This window comes from Symsagittifera roscoffensis, chromosome 1 (assembly GCF_963678635.1).
Source record: "Symsagittifera roscoffensis chromosome 1, txSymRosc1.1, whole genome shotgun sequence".
In the NCBI taxonomy this organism is placed as follows: Eukaryota; Metazoa; Xenacoelomorpha; order Acoela; family Convolutidae; genus Symsagittifera; species Symsagittifera roscoffensis.
The window spans coordinates 33249103-33267199 of NC_087062.1; the positions used below are offsets into that span (position 1 = coordinate 33249103).

General features: G+C 35.7%; 1 protein-coding gene across 3 annotated transcripts in view; it reads right to left on the reverse strand.

Moving 5' to 3' along the window:
- The window catches only part of LOC134843102 (coiled-coil and C2 domain-containing protein 1-like), a 58293-nt gene that overhangs the window by 29433 nt on the left and 10763 nt on the right, over window positions 1–18097 (reverse strand). For 2 of the 3 annotated variants that reach the window (XM_063859587.1, XM_063859586.1), the window contains exons 4-5: window positions 15655–15825; window positions 657–785 (exon numbers count right to left, since the gene is read on the reverse strand). In XM_063859587.1, coding sequence (XP_063715657.1) covers window positions 657–785; window positions 15655–15825 — 300 coding nt within the window. Of the gene's footprint in view, window positions 1–656; window positions 786–1731; window positions 4901–15654; window positions 15826–18097 lie in introns of those variants that run through there. The other variant, XM_063859585.1, reaches the window with a different exon arrangement.

The window sequence follows — 18097 nt, forward strand, 5'->3', positions numbered from 1 at the left end:
GGAAATTATACGAGGTCGTGGCTAGTAGAACTACAAATTGCAGGAGTAAATGAAAAGATAAAAAGCAACTACAATTAAAACTGCAAGCAGAAAAATTCTAAGATGTGACAACTAAGCCGGCAAAACATAAGCAGACAAATAATAAGCCGACAATTTTTTGAAACGGATTATTTCCCGTTTGAAAAAAACGGTCCTGGTCAAATTCGAACCAAGGAACTTTACGGCACCAGGCGTATTCGTTACCTCCAGACTAAATGTGCCAGAGAAGCTTAGAAATTTGATTTCAATATGAACCAAGAGACCAAGTGATTCCGTTCAATAAGTTTGAAGTTTTTCTCTCGAAAGAAAGTCTATTTTCCGATTTGATAACGTTTGCTAATCGCAAGCGTAGAACGGTAAAAAAGTGAAATGACTTAAAATAAAACTTCTGATATGTGTTGGGTTCAAACCCACGACCCCCTCGAGGTAATGAGCACTCTAGACTAATGAGCAATTCAAGTTGCGAGTTGGGTTAGAAAAACTAGGATTCGTAATATAAATCTTCGTTAGCTACCTCCTTTGTGACACAAATAATTTTCATATTTAGTGAAACAAATAATTTCCAGATTTACAGAAAAAAGCGTTAATTGCAGATGAAACCAGGATATGGCACTCACTTTGATCTGTCTGGTGTATCTGCGTATTTTGCTGCTATCCTCGGTCTGTTGGGCCTTTTCCAGAGCAGCTTTGTACTGGCGCAGTCTGTCATCTATAACCTCCATCAGGTTGCCATACACAGGCTTGGGCTGAAAAGACAAGCGCAAACATAGAACAACGATGATTTTTTTTAAACTTAAGACAGTTTAGCACCAGGTAGTTCAAAAATTTGTCTATAAATTTATGAACTACAAAATGCGGTTTCTACTGACTTGATAAGTTAAAATTATAGAAAACTCATTGCTAAATCAAAGTCATTAGAAAGAGCATTAAATCTTGAGCACTCAAGCCCAGATCTTAGGGGCTCCAAGGATTTTGGTGGTTCTCCAAGAGATTATTTGGAAATAGTATGCTGGCGGTCCATAAATATTTAACTGTGCACCTCTGTCATTGCCAGACTCCACGCAGTCAAAATAACTGCGATGTTGTCGAATGCATCATTACAATAATCGCCACACGGAGACAGACATTATTGATGAACTGAGACTACCCAAAATGACCAACTGTACTTGAAAATCAAAAGAACAGATACTTAAAAGACCATTTTTGAAGAAATACAGTTCTAAATAGGAAACACAAGGAATTCAATCAACTGTGGCAAACTGTATTTATGGTGGCATATTACAGGAAACGCTTTCAAGAATAATAAGCAGAGCAACTCCGGAAACATTTTCTTCCGTTAAAGGAATCTGAAACTAATAAGGAAATTTATCAGCCTTAACTGTATACATGACTGAGCTAAAGAAAACATTTTTCTGTCAGACAAAGACCAGTCACAAAAAATCAATGTTTTGTGACCTAAGATTGGTTTATCTTTGAGTAAATTTGATTTGAAACGTCTGACACTGCTTTGATTTAGAAAAATAAACCATGGGAAGTTTCATACGAAACCAATTTCGGGCTGTCTGAATTCGGTCACCTTTATAAATCCAAATGAAATCAATTATGGTCTGTCAAAATTTCGTCGCACTTGTAGGAGAAAAGCAAAGAAAAATTTGCTAAGAACGGATCAAAAATGATAGTTTACAAACATACGTCAACATGATGCTCGTCAAAGGCGTTGTTGTGTGATGTAAAGTAAGGGATATCGAAGTCGTCAAAGTAACGCTGATCCTCCATTTGAGGCCCTGGACTGCAACATGTGTCGTCAAACAACATATTGGCCTCGTTCAAAAAGTCCTCGTGACTATAATTGGTGGTCATTACGTTAGGCAGTGTTGTGGTATGCAGCGCTGTGGAACTTCCTGTATTGAGGATCCCATTGGACAATAAATGGAAGTCATCTCTAGGGAAGAAACCTTTCTCCTCACCCTGTGAATAACCAGTTGGCGAGGGATCAGACTTTTCAAACTGCGAACTATTACTAAGCGGTAAGGCTGCCGTCTGATTAGCTGAAGTTAATAAATTATTTGTATTGGCATTCATTCCAACGCCAGGCACTGTAGATACATTGTTGTAGGCCATATTCACAGGAGCAGTGTTGTTAATAAAGGTCCGACTTGTTTTCTGTTTCTGAATACTGTTCATGTAATGATAGCGTCTCCTCGCACGCATGTGATGACCTGGTCTTCGTCTATTACTCATGTGCTTCTCGCACGTGACTTGAGTAAGATGTGCGGTGTCGATGAAAGGTGGCTGGAAATACTGCATCACTTGCGCATGTTGCGGGTGAACTAACGAGTGCGGTTGATGCATAACAGCTGGCGCGTTTCCACTATGCGCCATTTGAGCGTGTGACACCGCTAACTGTTGCAATTGCTGTTGAGTTAACTGGTAAGTCTGCAGGTATTGTTGCAGGGCAGTGTTATAACTACTGTTGTATGGCATTCTAGAGCCCATGGTTTGTGAGCCAGGCACTGGATTCAGTCCATGACCATAAGATGGGCGATTTTGGGAATCAGGGTTCGTTTGGTACGCAGTCCGGGTGCGGTTCTGCAACCGACAAAACTCACAGTCTCCCATTTCTGAATCAAGGCATCAATAATATTTATTTTCAATAAAATGCATTTTCAGTGTCCAAGTACATATATCCAAGCAAATAAAATGGTCCGATAAGACTGCGATTTTAATATCTTTGCCGATTCGTTGGCCAAAAATTAAAGGCGCCAAGCAACAGATTGCTGCGTGACATCAATAAAACTCAATTGAACTTCAATCTTCATTTGAATAACAAAAGCTCGCCTTCCATAACGCGTGTAATAGTGACGAACACAGACTCAACATTCAAAGAGACTGAAAGTTGAGCTCATTTCCATATGGTAATTGAAAAAATTCAGTGCAGATGAAATTCAATTCTAGCGAATGGAGAATAAATTGTTCCTCATTCAGCTACTTATAATAGACTCAAATTTGTCATTCAGTAGCTTTCAAATGATCTAGTCTTCTCAAAGAACAAGCGCACTATGTGTAGCAAAAAGCCTTGACCAACCAATTTCGGAAGCCATAATCTTTTATATCAAATGGCAGTTATAATATTCGTTCACCCCTTGGTTGTCTGAAGAAAGATCTCAAAAATATGGACTACAATAAAGAAAGATAAAGAATAATTTCGACTGGAGTTTTCAACCAAATTAGGGCACTAGACTGAAAACTGATGCAAAAGGGGAACAAATGTTTCCTTTTTTAAACCCAGTGGTCTAAAAAATTGAGTAGGCTGAGTAATTACGTATGAGTATTTCAGCTTTCGGCGATTAGGGTTGGCTCTGAATCTAATTATGCGTTTTTCAATCGAGGTGTAATTGAGAGCACTGTTTTAGAGGGCGGCGTCAGGCTTGGAATTGGGTCTGTATTTATCTCGCGGGTAATACGACTACTGTGAAATCACCTGTGGGGAAGGAAAATCGAATTTAAATGAGGACAAACAAATCCACCATTTGCAAATGGGAGAATAAGTTGAGAAGCAATCATCTACACATCCTAATTCGGACTACTAAAAAATACAATCCGTAAGTCTGGCGGGTCGAACTGATTGCACGTCAAAAATCGGCAATGAGTCTTTATTCAAAATGGATAATTATGCTATGTTTATACCAAAGCTAATCCAAAACTGGCAAAAAATAAGAGTAAAGATGAAACAAAGCTAACGTCCTGAAATTAAATGAAACTAAATCTTTTTCACAAGAAAGAACAGTTGTGAATTTTTGAGTTAAGCAAGTTTATTTCACGACGATAAACTCTAATCCTTTTTTATTTCGAGAGTGCATGATTCTGAGACCGAGAGTTAAGGGGCGGTACGGTTTTATTTAATTTTGCTATTCCAGCTCAGACTCTCCAACACTGAACAATTAAGTCAACTAATGAAGGTAAGAAGGCCGGTATGCAAATATGGGGATATGGTATCCTATCCACAATGCGACTGGCTGGCACTAAAAGGATTAAAATCTGGGAGTTCTAATTCCTTAATGGCATTACTTCAACTGAAGCCTAACAATGAGGCCAAAAACAATAGGGTCTGCTGCTGAGTGGAAAGTAGAGTGGACTAGAGTAAGTAACCAGGCACTCCTTGAACTGAGTAACAAAAAAGGCTGCCAGAAAATAAAAGAGAAAAAATAAAGGCCAGAGAAATCCACTGAAACAATTAGCTTTCTTGGCACAATACCGAAGAAATGCACAGAGCAAATAAATGCTTATGAATTAAGTGAAACAATCGCAGGCGATATACAAGCACGTTTGCATTGTTAACGTCCAGCTCTTAGTTTGGCTAGCTGTTATTTTGGTGTGATATTTTTTTTTCACAAAGTTACCATCAATACACTACACTATCATTGGTACCGTTTGATAATTTAACTGACTATTAAAAGCAAAAGAAAAAGCAATTCCACTGAGCGATAACATTTCAGCTGCAATCTATTCCGTACTTTTTCTTATCTCTGCCATTCAAATGGCATTTTTCGCTATTTCAGATTTAACACGGTGGTAACAGCGGTAGTAGCAATAGTAAAATGGCGGTAGTAACTAGTAATTTTTAAACACTTGCAAATTTATTTCCATCAATTCGTTCCGCTTAAACGCAGGTAAGTCACTGGAAATTTGCGAATATCAGCCAATGGCCTTTCGCGTATTTACCGGAAAATTTCCAGTTTTAAGAGATATTTAATAGTCTTCTGGCCTCCGTTCAAGCGTCTGATTTATCAACCACCGTTCTGCAATCCTACTATATTTTCATTACCATTATTTTACATCCAAAATATATACGAGACCTTCAGTATAATTCTGCTAACCGGAACACTTGGAAAAAGCTTGAGACGATGGCAAGCAGCAATAAGACAAAAAACACGCGTCGAAATAAAAAAAAAAGAAAGCCAGAGAAAGCTATAAAATGGTAGCAGTCCTTTAGTTGCATAATAACATGTATATAAAATCAGTTTCAAGCGGGGACTCAGACCTTTCCATAATAAATTCCTACGTTACACTACCCTATTTTAATCAAGCGCGCTTTGAATTTATTCAGATCCTAGCAAAAAAATAAAATCGGCCAATCACCGACGACAACCGCCGCGTATTTACCAAAGGCTCGTGGTGTGCTTTTTCATCTCCTTTTAATACATCTTATCAATCTGAAGGAGGGGTTAAATTTGCATAACAGCACAGGCAAGGCACCTTATCAAAAGAAAACGCCAGGCAAATATTTGCAGTAAGAGGCCCTACTTTTTAGCACGAAGCTCTTCGGATAAAAATACGTTTTTAAGCTATAAATATTTCATCCCACTTAATGTTTTACTTGTTTTGGTTTGCTGTTTTGGCAGCATAAGAAACACATGAATGGCACTTTAAACTATGTTAATCCACAGCCATCTATTTTTCCTACTTGTTTTGCCTGCTTGGACCTGCGAAAGCACAAGTCTCAAACGTCACTTGTCAAAAAAATATTTGGAATAAGATTTAAAACACAAGAGATGGAGGAGCTCTTTGCAACCTTTTGCAAAACAAATAAAATCATGACTGGCATTAACTGAAATTAAGACATGCCTAACATTGATCTTAAACACAGAAAAAAAATAAAGCTAAACGCCGAAAAAACCAAAACAGTATATTCTGGACGGCGATATGTAAAACAAATCAAAATCATGATTTTTCAATAACGTAACTGAGGCTAAGTCTTAAACACTGGAAATGAATTTTAAAAAGCCAATTGGAAAAACGTGAATGACATCGTAAAAGTAAAAATGTTCCAACAACTCATCTTTGCAAGGAAATTTATCACAGAGGCAAAGTTGAGTTTCGCACCGCTTTCAATAAAAAACACACGGGAAAACATTCCCAACAGGCAGTTGCAAAAACGTCAATAAACGCAAAAAAATAACAAAAAAATAACTGACTGGTTTTTCAAAAAAAAACTTCATCTTTCGAATTTCGAAGAAAAAAAATATATAACCTTGTGAACTCTTTGACCTTTCAGAACTAATGAATTAGACTTTTTGGTAAATTTAAACTTATTTGAGAAACCTGGATCAAAGATATTTTTTTTATTCCGCTGGAGAAAACTAAAAATTCAATTTAACTTTCTTAACTAGAAGTCGTTCGGATTTTTCACCATCATTTACGCTTTCTTAAATGGAGAATCTTCTTTTTAGCAAACAAAATTGAACTCAGAAGTCTTAAGATCATATGGGGCGTGAATAATTTTTCCGGGAAAAAGACCTAACAAAATATCAACGCAAATATAAGTCTTTATCTTGCCTTCATTTGAAAAAAAAAAACTAGTTAAGAACAGTAATATATTTCCAACTTTTCAAAAAACAAACAAACGAATCTAAGACAAACCACAATAAACTTACTCTCTATTAAACTTTGCATCATTAAATCTAATTTAACCAACTAAGACAATTATTGGCGAAGGAATCATTTGTGAATACGTTGAAAACTCGGATTTTGCTTTATAAAAAATTTTACAACTTAATTTAAGACAAGGCTTGGTTCATCACTTGCTTGTGATTGAGAGAAATGTAAACAATAAATCGCAAATTGTGAAAAAAAACGGTCTAAGTTTCTTGGAAGTTAATTATCTGCGACATTACAAAAACTAAAAAAGCAATGATTTTCATTTTGGAGACAATTGCTTTAATCAGAACAGAGTCCATGCAGTGGAAACTTAGCCGACCAAAAAAAAATCAGAAAAGCAAAAGCCCGAAACCTTCTGTTTTCTGAGCAGAAAATTTTCAACTTCTAAGATGTCTAAGCTAAGCGGGCAAAAACAGTAAGCTGATAAATAATGAAATGATTGATGAACAGGAAAAAACGACCCGGTTGCATAACCCTTGCGAATTAAAAAGGTAAACAGCAGTTATTCAAACTCAAGCTTACTTTTTTGAATCGAAAGCTGTTTTCGTGCAACAAAAAGAACACAGAGCCAAAGGGCAGTTGAAACAGAGTCAATGGAAACAAGGAAAGAGACACAAAACTACCTCTGAAAAAACTTCAACTTTCGAAATTCAAAGTGAAAGATATATGGCCTTGAAGCTCTTTGCAGTTTAAGAACAATTTATGAATGACACTTTTTGATAAAATTAACCCAATTTGAGAAAACTGGATCAATAGATACCGTTTATTTCAGCTCGGAAGTCTGAAAATTTCTTTTTCGGAAGTCGAATTTCTTTTTCGAAACTAAAAGATTATCACGTTTTCGTGACCTTTCCAATTTCGTAACTCGGGAACCCAATTTTTGGGAGATCAAACTAAATTGAACTCAAATAATGCATATATAACTAGAATCATTCATAAATGCATTAATATGTATGAATGCACTTCTGTAAAATTTTAGGGCATTTAAAGACTTTTCACGAAAAAAATGTAATATAATCATCACGACCAATATAAGACACTGAGCTACGTCATCAACTCTTAAAAAACTGAGACAAAATAACTGAGGGTCTTTAATTCGTGCAGTGACACATTAGAAACAAAGCATGGAACATAATAGAAGTTTGCTAAGCGAATAGCACTGAGGATACTGACCAGTTATTTTTTCAACAACAAAAAATGAACTGTTCTAGTAGTAGTTTAAATCACGTTAAAATATTAGAGCTGAGTTTCTTTATACACCAGTCAATGCGGAAGTCAAAACTCTCAAGCCGTTTTTTGCATAGAAAATAATTTTAGAAATTTTTAATTGAGCTCGAAAGACCTTATACATTTCAAATTGCTTTTTTTCACATCTGATTTCAATTTTTTATACATGAACATGCATGATTATAAAACACGAAACCAAATTTCCCATTGTACAGGTAGATTTTAATTAGCAGCAGACAAAATTTTGTTTATTTCACCATTTGATTGCACCTTTTTTAAGAAATTTCGGGAAAATTAAGTCCTAGTAAAATTTGAAAGAACTAACAATAAGGCGAAACAGTAATTCGCAAATACAGCCAAAAAACGGCTAAAAGGAGCTTCAAGCACTACAAAAAAAAAGGCTTGGACAAAAATACCAAAATCACTTTAAAATAAAAAACGGAAACCAGGAAATTTAAACATGGACCTCCGAAACTAAAGTCACTTATCTTAATCACTTCTCTATCTATGACACCTTGCCTTCGACTACTTCCAGGCTTTTTCAACTATAAGAGATAGATATATCTAAATTATAAGCTATACATTTATGCTGAGTAATAAACTTTCAAAGGATCGTTGCACAAAAATATAAGTTAATGGTTGGAATAAAGTGGACTGATCGCATAATAATCCGCTCGCAGTTATTAAAACAAAAGAAAATGAAAGAGTATTCCAAAAACTTTACCGTGAATTTGTCTGAGATCCACAAACTCATCTCAAAACAAGTGCTTATTCGAATATCAGGGTTTCAATAAAACACGGGATTTCTTTTGGGTCCAATAACGTGCAAGGAACTGCCCTCTGATATAGTTAATTCCCACTTAATGAAGTGATTGGAACTTCACTCTTTTATATTAAAATCAGTTTCTGCGAATTGCAGATCTTTACATAGAGGCGAATTTGCAACTTCACGAATGCCAGCGAGAAAGCGGCTAAAATTCAGGAGCATTAAAATAAACAAAAACTCAATATTTGCATCTAACAATTTAGAATATAAAAACTGAAGGCACCCGTACTAACTTTGCATATAATAAATTAGAATGTATTAAACCAAATTGCGTATAAAATTTACACTTTAAAAATCTCGCGTAGTATATCCAGTATCATAATGGATTTGGAAAACTTCTAAAATGGATTTAAATTATGATACTGCTGTAAGAAACAAATAGCTTTTTTCGGTTCAATTGACTAAATAAGAAAGCATTATTTTGTTAACTTATTACGAATCAAATATCAAACCACATTACTAATCAAATGCCAAAGCGTTGTTATAGTGCTAATGCGGCCTATTGCTTCAAAAGTGCCACCAAGAGGAGCACTTTTATTTCCGACTTAGGTTGGAAAAAAAGTTGCATCGTAATATTACACTACGCTACGCGTGTAAAAAGTCTTATAGTAGTAAAAGGAAAATTCATTTTTTCGATTTTCTTTTTATTATTGATTTAATTTAGTGGAAACCATTTACGCGCCGCTCCAGGGTATGGCAGAACTGAATCTAGCGGTCTATTGAAAGTTTGTCTTCTCACATGACCGTTATTATCATTACTTTAGCAGGCAATCAAACAACCAATGTATTAGGCAAATTTGAGTATTGCAAGAATCGTAGAGTAAACAACACGAAGAAAAGGGTATATGATGCGCAATTTTCGACTTTCGCGTTATAACCCATGTAATTTTAGACCATTAGCACTTACGTTATTGGAGAGCCTAAGTTGCCTACTTTTTAGCTACTTAAAAATAAAAATAAAACTTTTTTGAATAAAGTTAACTTAAAAAAAAACCTTCTGGATTACATGTATTCACTTCGTTTACTGACACTTAAAAAGTGTGACTATTTGCGTAAAATTTTGGAGGACCACATTTGAAATTCGAAACAACGATTGTTTTTATACCTAATGCGTTTCTCGGAGGTAAAAATTTTATAGATATTTTGAATGGCAAATGTCGACAGTGTTAAATTTTAGATTACAAAACATTAGATACCTAGCATATCGTACCGAGTAATGACACATCCGGTTGTCATAAGAAATGTTTAGTTTTGCACATAATTTTATAGTTTTTCAGCGAAACTCTGATCAGTGCTTCTTACATTGAAACCAATATTTCTACTGAAAACAAAAAGCAAACAAGACTGCTCGTATCAGGGCGAAGCCCTGAATGTTCCGACTGCCTTTTAAGGTTTTATGGAGCAGTAATAACATTAAAAAAATAAATGAAATAAAATAAAATGAATTTTTTTTTCTCAAATTTGAATTTTTTTTGAAAATCATCCCCACACACGCCATATAAATTACAAAAGGATAGATTTCGCTTTTTGTAACAAATCAATTATGGCAATTAAGCTTCCTTCAACCAATTTGGAACGATTTTAAGACGGATTAACTCTCCGCTTGCGCGTTAATAGCGCGAAAAATACCGCGCGTTAATTGTCCCAAATTGGCCAAAATTGCAATCTTTAAACTCCCATATTTTTACGAAAAATGATCACAGGTGAAATATCTTTTCAAATTTGAGCTCAAGACAACAATAGCTTTCGAACGATATAAAAAAAAATCCGTCAAAAATGGTTAGTTAAAAAGTCGAAATTTGTCTGAAGAAAAAAAAAAACCCACCCCGAGCACAAAAATTCCGTTACTTTCGTATCGAAAGTCGGAACAAAAAGTGACTACTAAGATGAGAGCACGACATAGCCAAACTAATCACTGAACAATTAAAACAATAATAAGCGATGAAAATTTCCAGAAACGAATTTGCAATTGAAACAAGAAGACGTTAATCTGGGATTAGGCCTCTAGTCGTTTTCGCAAACAGAGGAAATTAAACTTTACACATGGATGAAAGCATTAATCACGGCAGGTAAGCCTCAACGGGAAGAATTTTAGTTGAAAGGAAACAGTGCTAAATTAACAATTGCGGTTTTTTTATGTTAAGGCCAACATTTGCAAAGCAATGTTACTGACTGAAGAAACAGTCTAAGGCGCTCACATGTTGCACTGATAGCGAAGCGTATTTGGAGTAAACATGGCTACTTGGCTAAATATGGCAGCTCAAACCTTGTTAGCTCCCTGGTTGATATGACATGCCAAGTGTATTTGCATGCTTTTTACAAGGTTTTTCCCTGATATTTATTGTTGTTAGCAGATGAAATTAGCTGCAGGACCCTCGATAGTTTTGTCAAACATCGCTTCTTTCGAAATAGTATACTTAATTCGAAGAAAACGGGCAGGGAACTGAACATGGAATCAGATCCAACTCTCTCAACTGTTTTCCGTTTCCATAAAAATATTTCGTTCTCTTAAACGGAAGGAGAAACTTTTCTCTGAAATATTTCAGACTTAGACTTGTTTATCACAGGAACATGGATAAGATAGAGAGAACAAAAACTATCCTTTTTACATTTTAAAGCTTACTCAAGCAATTTTTATCTAACTTCTAAAGAGTAATTGTTGCGACCACTGCCGGAGAAAATGTAAAACGACAAAAAAATAAGAGAAAAAACTTACACAAAAAAACTCACGTTAATAGCTAGACCTCGAAAAAAGCCGTTCGAATTTCAACTTTCAAATTTCAACTACTTCAAATTTCAACTTTCAAATTTCAACTTTCAAGAAAAAATGCATGCCATTACAGCTCTTTAAAATTCGCAAACAAATTATGACTGGCGCTTTTTTTGATAAAATTAACCCAATTTGGTAAAACTGGATCAATCGGTTAAGATTTTATTTAGCTGAGAAATCTGATAATTAAAACTCTCGGAATTAGAAGTCGATCACGTGTTTCGTGACCACGCGTTTCGTTAGCAAAGGAAATGAAGTGAACTTAAAAAGAAATAAAACCAAGAAACATCGGAAATGGCTTGAACAAATTTTAACTTTTCCCGAAAAAAAAACAAACCATCAAGACCTATATAAGAGTATTGACCACGTTACTTTCTCTTAATAAGATGCAAAACAAGCTGCAAGTAAAACAAAGCCAATTTCGAACAAAAAAAAATTAGATTAAAGCTCTTTGAATTTCAAGAACAATTCATGATTGACTGGATCAATTGGTAATTTTTTTTATTCCGCTGGGAAATCTAAAAACTAAAATCTACTTTCGAAAGTAATTTTTGTATGATTCATATATAACTTCGACAAAACCTTGGAAACTTTATATATCCAATTTCCGACCGGTTGAGCCTAAAACAATAACAAATTTGGACAAAAGGTAAAAAATTCAATACGAGCTTCGCAAAAAAATATTAAGTAAACGAAATCTGTTTTTGAAAAAAAAACTTAATCAATTTTTTTGTTTTAATTTTCGCGCCAATTCCACTTTTCATATTGGAAAGCGTAATGCGTCTTCCTTTCAGATTTTGAAATAATTTGCTATTCAGCATTCAAAAAAAACCCACAAACAAAACACGGATGCCCCATAAAAGTTGCAGATTCCGCTGACAACTAGCGGGTTACGGGACAGCGAAATTCTTCGACACACACGCATTTTTTTATGGATTCCACAATCTGTTCTGCATTCTGCAAATTGTGGTGCCTTAGGAGCGATACAATGTTTAAGTCATTTTTCTCTGGATTCAACAGTTCAAAAAAGATAAGGAAGCCTTGTTGCGGATTCCATGTCAAAGCTATTTTTGGTCTGTTGCATAACCCGTTCACAAATCGCAAAAGCTAATTTTGGTCTGTTGCATAAACCGCAAAAGGCAAATTTGGGCTCGTAATGGACAATTTGAACAAAACAATTATTGTGGTCGGAACTTTCGGTGCTACTTGCACAGCAATCGGCTATCCTTGTTATATATATCAAAACGTTTAAAAATATATTAAAGAACTGTATGCATAGATGCACGAGTAAGCAGCGCTTTGAGCCTGTTTGTGCTATTTCAGTTTCAAGAACCGTGGTGCTCACTTATACAGTGCTGATTTAAATTAACCGGACAAAGCGCGTTAAACTTGAAATTTAAAACGCATTTTTCTCAAATTGGGTTGAGTTTAGGTGAAAACTTATGAAGACAAAACTTGCTTAGAATTTTAGCAGAATTAAAATGGTGTAATTTATTTTGCGAAATTCGGGTCCGAAATTTTACCCCAAAAATGGGTCATTTTGGCTTTTCTTAGTTAATCAAAAATTACGCCAAAAATACCCAGTCGATCACAGACATAATTATATCAAAGTGAGCCCCTTACGTAGCCCAACAAACTTTAAGAAGGGTATAATCTCCAAAATATTGTATAAGTTAATTTATTTTTGTTTGATAGAAAAAAAGGTCATTTTTACTATATAAAATACCAACTTTATTTTTAAAAACAATTTTTAAACAATATGCTATTTTTTGGAGATTATACCTTTCTTAAAGTTTGTTGGGCTATGTAAGGGGGCTCACTTTGATATAATTATGTCTGTGATCGACTGGGTATTTTTGGCGTAATTTTTGATTGACTAAGAAAAGCCAAAATGACCCATTTTTGGGGTAAAATTTCGGACCCGAATTTCGCAAAATAAATTACACCATATTAATTCTGCTAAAATTCTAAGCAAGTTTTGTCTTCATAAGTTTTCACCTAAACTTAACCCAATTTGAGAAAAACGGGTTTTAAATTTCAAGTTTAACGCGTTTTGTCCGGTTAATTTAAATCAGCACTGTAGAACTGATACCTCACTAACGTTGGCCACAGGGTGTGAAAACAGTTCGAACTTAAGAAAACAAATCGACGACAGAATTGAATTATCGAACAATGAGTTCATGGAACAGCTCAGTAAAATTCAGCGAACCAACGACTTAAGACAAGAAACTTACTATGATTTAAAACAGCTCATAGAGCCCCATGATAGCAAGTTTAACACAGAGATAGCAAGTTTAACAGAGAGGCGAAGCTAAGCTTCGCACCACTGGCGATACAAAAAAAAAGACGCTGTCAAAATTAAACTCGAAAATTTACAAAAAAACTAGTTTCCAAAAAACTTTGCCAATTTTATATAGGCCGAAACATATTACGCCGAAAAGAAAAGAGGAAAAAACAAGCGAAAAAAATTTAAGATTAAAAAAAGTTATTAAATTCCCCTAACCCTCCAAATAAACACGAACAAAAAAATTCCTCTCATCAAACGACGCAATATGAGGCCACTAAGCCGATATATTAGAAGCCGAAACCTATCGAGCCGAAAAACAGTATAAGAAGAAAAGCCGAAAAACAGTATAAGAAGAAAAGCCGAAGAAACAAAATCAAAAAAATTCAAGACTAATAAAATGTTATTAAGTCCCCGTCACCTTCAAAATACATTCACGCAAAAAGAAAATAATAATTTTCGCTTAATTGTTGAACAATACAACAGAATGAGGCCACTACGCCGATAAAAAAAACTTGAAATCTGTCAAAAACGGAAACAAAATTAAAAACCTAGCCAATGGAAGATTGAAAAAGAGTAATGAACGCAAGTAAACAAAAAACACTGACTTTGTTGAAACAATCTCAATTTACGAATTTCAAAGAAAGAAATAGATGCCCTTTAAGCTCTTTCAATTTCTAGAACAATTAATGATTGGTGCTTTTTTGATAACATTAACGCAACTTGAGAAAACTGGATCAATAGGTAAAGTTTTTATTCCGCTGGAAATCTATATATTAAATTCCATTTTCGAAATTAGAAATCGTTCAAATTTTTTGCGTCATTTCCACGTTCGTATTTGGAGAGTGCTACTTACGTCACTTTCAGCAGCTGAAATTCAATTGATCTCAAAAAGTGCATAGATACCTAAGAGCATCAATATTTAAATATTTTTTCCTGAAAAAAAATTAAAAAACAATCAGCAAGACCTATATAAGAGTCTTCACTACGTTTATTAGTCTTAAAAACTAAAATTTTAACAAATCGAGTTATTAGCATTTTAAAAGCGTTTCTTCTGTTGCTAAGAGAGGCTTCCAGGAAATGAGTCCTGATGAAGAGAAGCTTCCAGATGAAGAGTCCTGTGGACAAAGTTGTTTTTACGACAAAAAATTCTAGTACCCGATTGCAATACCCTTGCTTATCGCAAGGGTAATCAGAACACGCAACCTAGAATTACCTTCAGAAACTAATTCGTATAACGAATTTCAGGCTATCAAAACTGCACGGATATCTCTTTTGAAATATTTGCAAAACAAAAAAAGCTTTTCAGTACCTCACTCTATTTCCGCGTATTAAAAACAACATTTTAATAAATTTTTCATCGAAATTTCCAAGGTCGAACCTGGACGCAATCCGCGGAGATTAAGACGGCAATCCTTAATGAATGGTTTGCTTCTACCATAAGGCTACTCGATACTCATCCTTAATCCCAATTTTATGACATTGGGTAGAATAATGACAGGCCGTTTCTCCTGGATATAGCAGACTCAGGGACAAATTAGATTAAATAACCTCTAAGCTCAGCATTAAACTACAAGCTCCATGGGCGTCATAAATAAAAAATAAAAAACAATTAGATGAAAAGACTAATGCACATACTGAGAACATAGTTGGATGGCTAAATTCGCGTTTATTCAATAGCCACCGCAAAACATACAAAAATCTAAGAAAAAACGCTATTTTTACACAGCTACCATGCACTCCAAAGAAACATATAGTATCTTGTTAACTACCCCCACCCCTTGTAAAGAATTGCCAGCTTTATAAAGAACTAATTCTACGGTTATGCATACGTTCATTTTGTACCTTGTAACGAATCTCCTTCTTTTTGTAATCGGAATTGGGGTATAGTTAATAATATCCGACCGGTATAACGCGATAGGTTTTAATAAATTTATGGCCATTTAACATTCAGCAAATTTTTACCTCTAGAAAAAAGTTCCTGTTTTCTCTTGACATGCGGTATCGTTTGTCTTATTTTAATTTACTGTTGGGTTTTTTAAGATCTAAGGGCGAAAACGTATTACTCACTCTGTTGGCCAGAAAATTCGGCATCTGGTCAGCTGATGGCTGCTTCGGTCGATGACTGGGACTGGTGTCTGCCGATTGCACTCCCGACTTGTGTCGCGACCCGAGCGTCTGATAGTCCTCAGTGTCACTTCCGTTGGCCGAATCTCCGCCCATCAAAGCTGCCAGTTCCGCCTTAAACAAACGAGGTGGAATGGGCGAGATAATCGAATTTGGAGGCCCGTTAGGCGGGTTGCTTCGAGAGCGGGTGGACATTTCGTTGCCTGGAGGAAAATAAACGCGTCTGGGCGACAAAGCCCCGTTACAAAATGACGTCATAATGGATCCTGGAAAACGGTGTTTACTCCAAAACGACAGCAAATTTTGTCAAAATAAAGAATAGATCAAGCAAAAAACACAATATCCAGTTGGAGTTAAAGGCAGCTTTTGACAGCTTTCGCCTTTCAGACTGCAGAGAGCTTTGAAGATTAAGTAACAAGACAAGAGGCTTGAAGGGGGTATAATTGGTGATAGTCAAACTGGGGTTTTAAGGGGACAAATTAAGGTAAGGTGGGGTCAGTCAAGCGTAACGAGTCTCCCTTTTTTCCAGCATTCTAATCCACGCGGGGATCGTCTTTTGTAACGAGGGACATCTTTGCATAAACAACATTGCGCGGGAAAACAGTGGCAAGGACCAGTCTAAGGGCTTCCTTTCCAGCAAATTACACCAAAATCGTCTCAACAAAGAGCCAAATGTCTGCAAGAAATCCCATGAGAACGCTAGGAACTTTGTTTGATGTGATCTAACCAAATGGAAAGTTGTAAACAAAGGACATGGTTGGTATCTGAGGTAGCCAAAAAACCGGATAGTAAATAACTGAGGTAATTTCAATATTTTATTCAAAGTTGTTCCTAAGTAAGTAATACAGCATATTTTACTACAAACAACTACCCACTATAAAGTAGCCCAACTTTATTGCTTTTTATAGCCACCCTAATGTGTTTGAACTTAACGACTATCGACTAGACAGTTACAAAAAAAACTACATGTCAAACTGTCACTATGAATTGTGTAACGAAAATGATGGAAAAAATGGGTCGAAACGTCCTTATGAAGCATAAACACAGAGATAATGTCTCAAGAATTACATTTTCAAGGGTCCATTTCACAGAATGAGATCACTCGCGAATGAAAAACTTGAACATTTGGGGCTGATAATTAGAAAATTTGGGTTTGAAAGCTAGGTTAAATGCCCCTTTGTTGCAAGTTGTTCCAGGGAATTGAGCAGAATAAATAAAATGACAGAGTCGAAACAAGCCGCTAATTGGTGCTCTGCAACTTTACTACCTCGCAACTAAGTTCCCACGAGGATTGGGACGGCGGTCGCAAATACAGGCGGGTGGTACGGAAAAAGGGGAGGACTGGTTGAATAGTACCAACAATGAGAGGTAATGAATACCTGCAAACATTAGGGAAATGTATACACAGTTAAAACTACTGGTGTCTTAACAGCTATCTGCGGCAGAAAAATTGGGACCAATTCTAAGCACCGCTCTCTTAATTCTTATCCCTTATCCTCTCCAACCTCAATGCAATACTATTATACTCTAGTCTCCCCCGGCTAGCTTGGTTCGATTTTCGATCGACATTATTCACCAGCCAGAAGGAAGAAAGTGCAATTAACACCACACCAAATCTATCTCTCATATATCCGCCAGCGGGCTAAAAAGCACCCAGATACACATCTTCATAAAGGGGACAAGATAGCGCCTGTAAGAACACATTTGCCAACCGGTATTGAACTACTGGCATGATTGCGTAATGAATCCAAATTGAGGTTTTACAGTGACGGTCAGGTCGGCATGGGTATGGTTCGAAAATTTTAATCCGGCCAGCTAGTGAATAAGGGCATAAATACCTCTCATCAGTTATGGAGAGTGGATTAAGAAGGGCGAATAAATTTGAATGAGGCCACCTTTGTGCGGGCATGATCAAACGCGAATTTTTAAATTATTCTTAAACGAGACACTAATAACTAATTTTCTGAAGGTTTCTAAATCTGAGAGCATACAATAAGCTGCATTTGCATCCCAATTTCCAGAATTGTTATCAGTTGCGTTCAAAGTGAATTTATTAGCTACCTTTATTGGGAAACTTTTTTCAAAATCCAATTGCTCACCTTTGAACCCATTCATGACGTTAAGTTGGTCCTATTCTCATAACAACAATCTAATCTGAAAGATAACTTTCTCCGCCTCCGATAATCGTTTTCACCTGAATATATTCAACGCTATCTTTGATTGAGTCTTGAAATTAGAACAGATTACCAATCTTAGCTCAATTGAAACACACGAGAGAACATAGTAAGGGGACAAAGGACATCAATTGTTGCGGGCAGCTTCCGTACAAAAACACCGGAAAGCAAGACCATTGAAAATTGACATTTGTATTGATTTGGGAAAACAA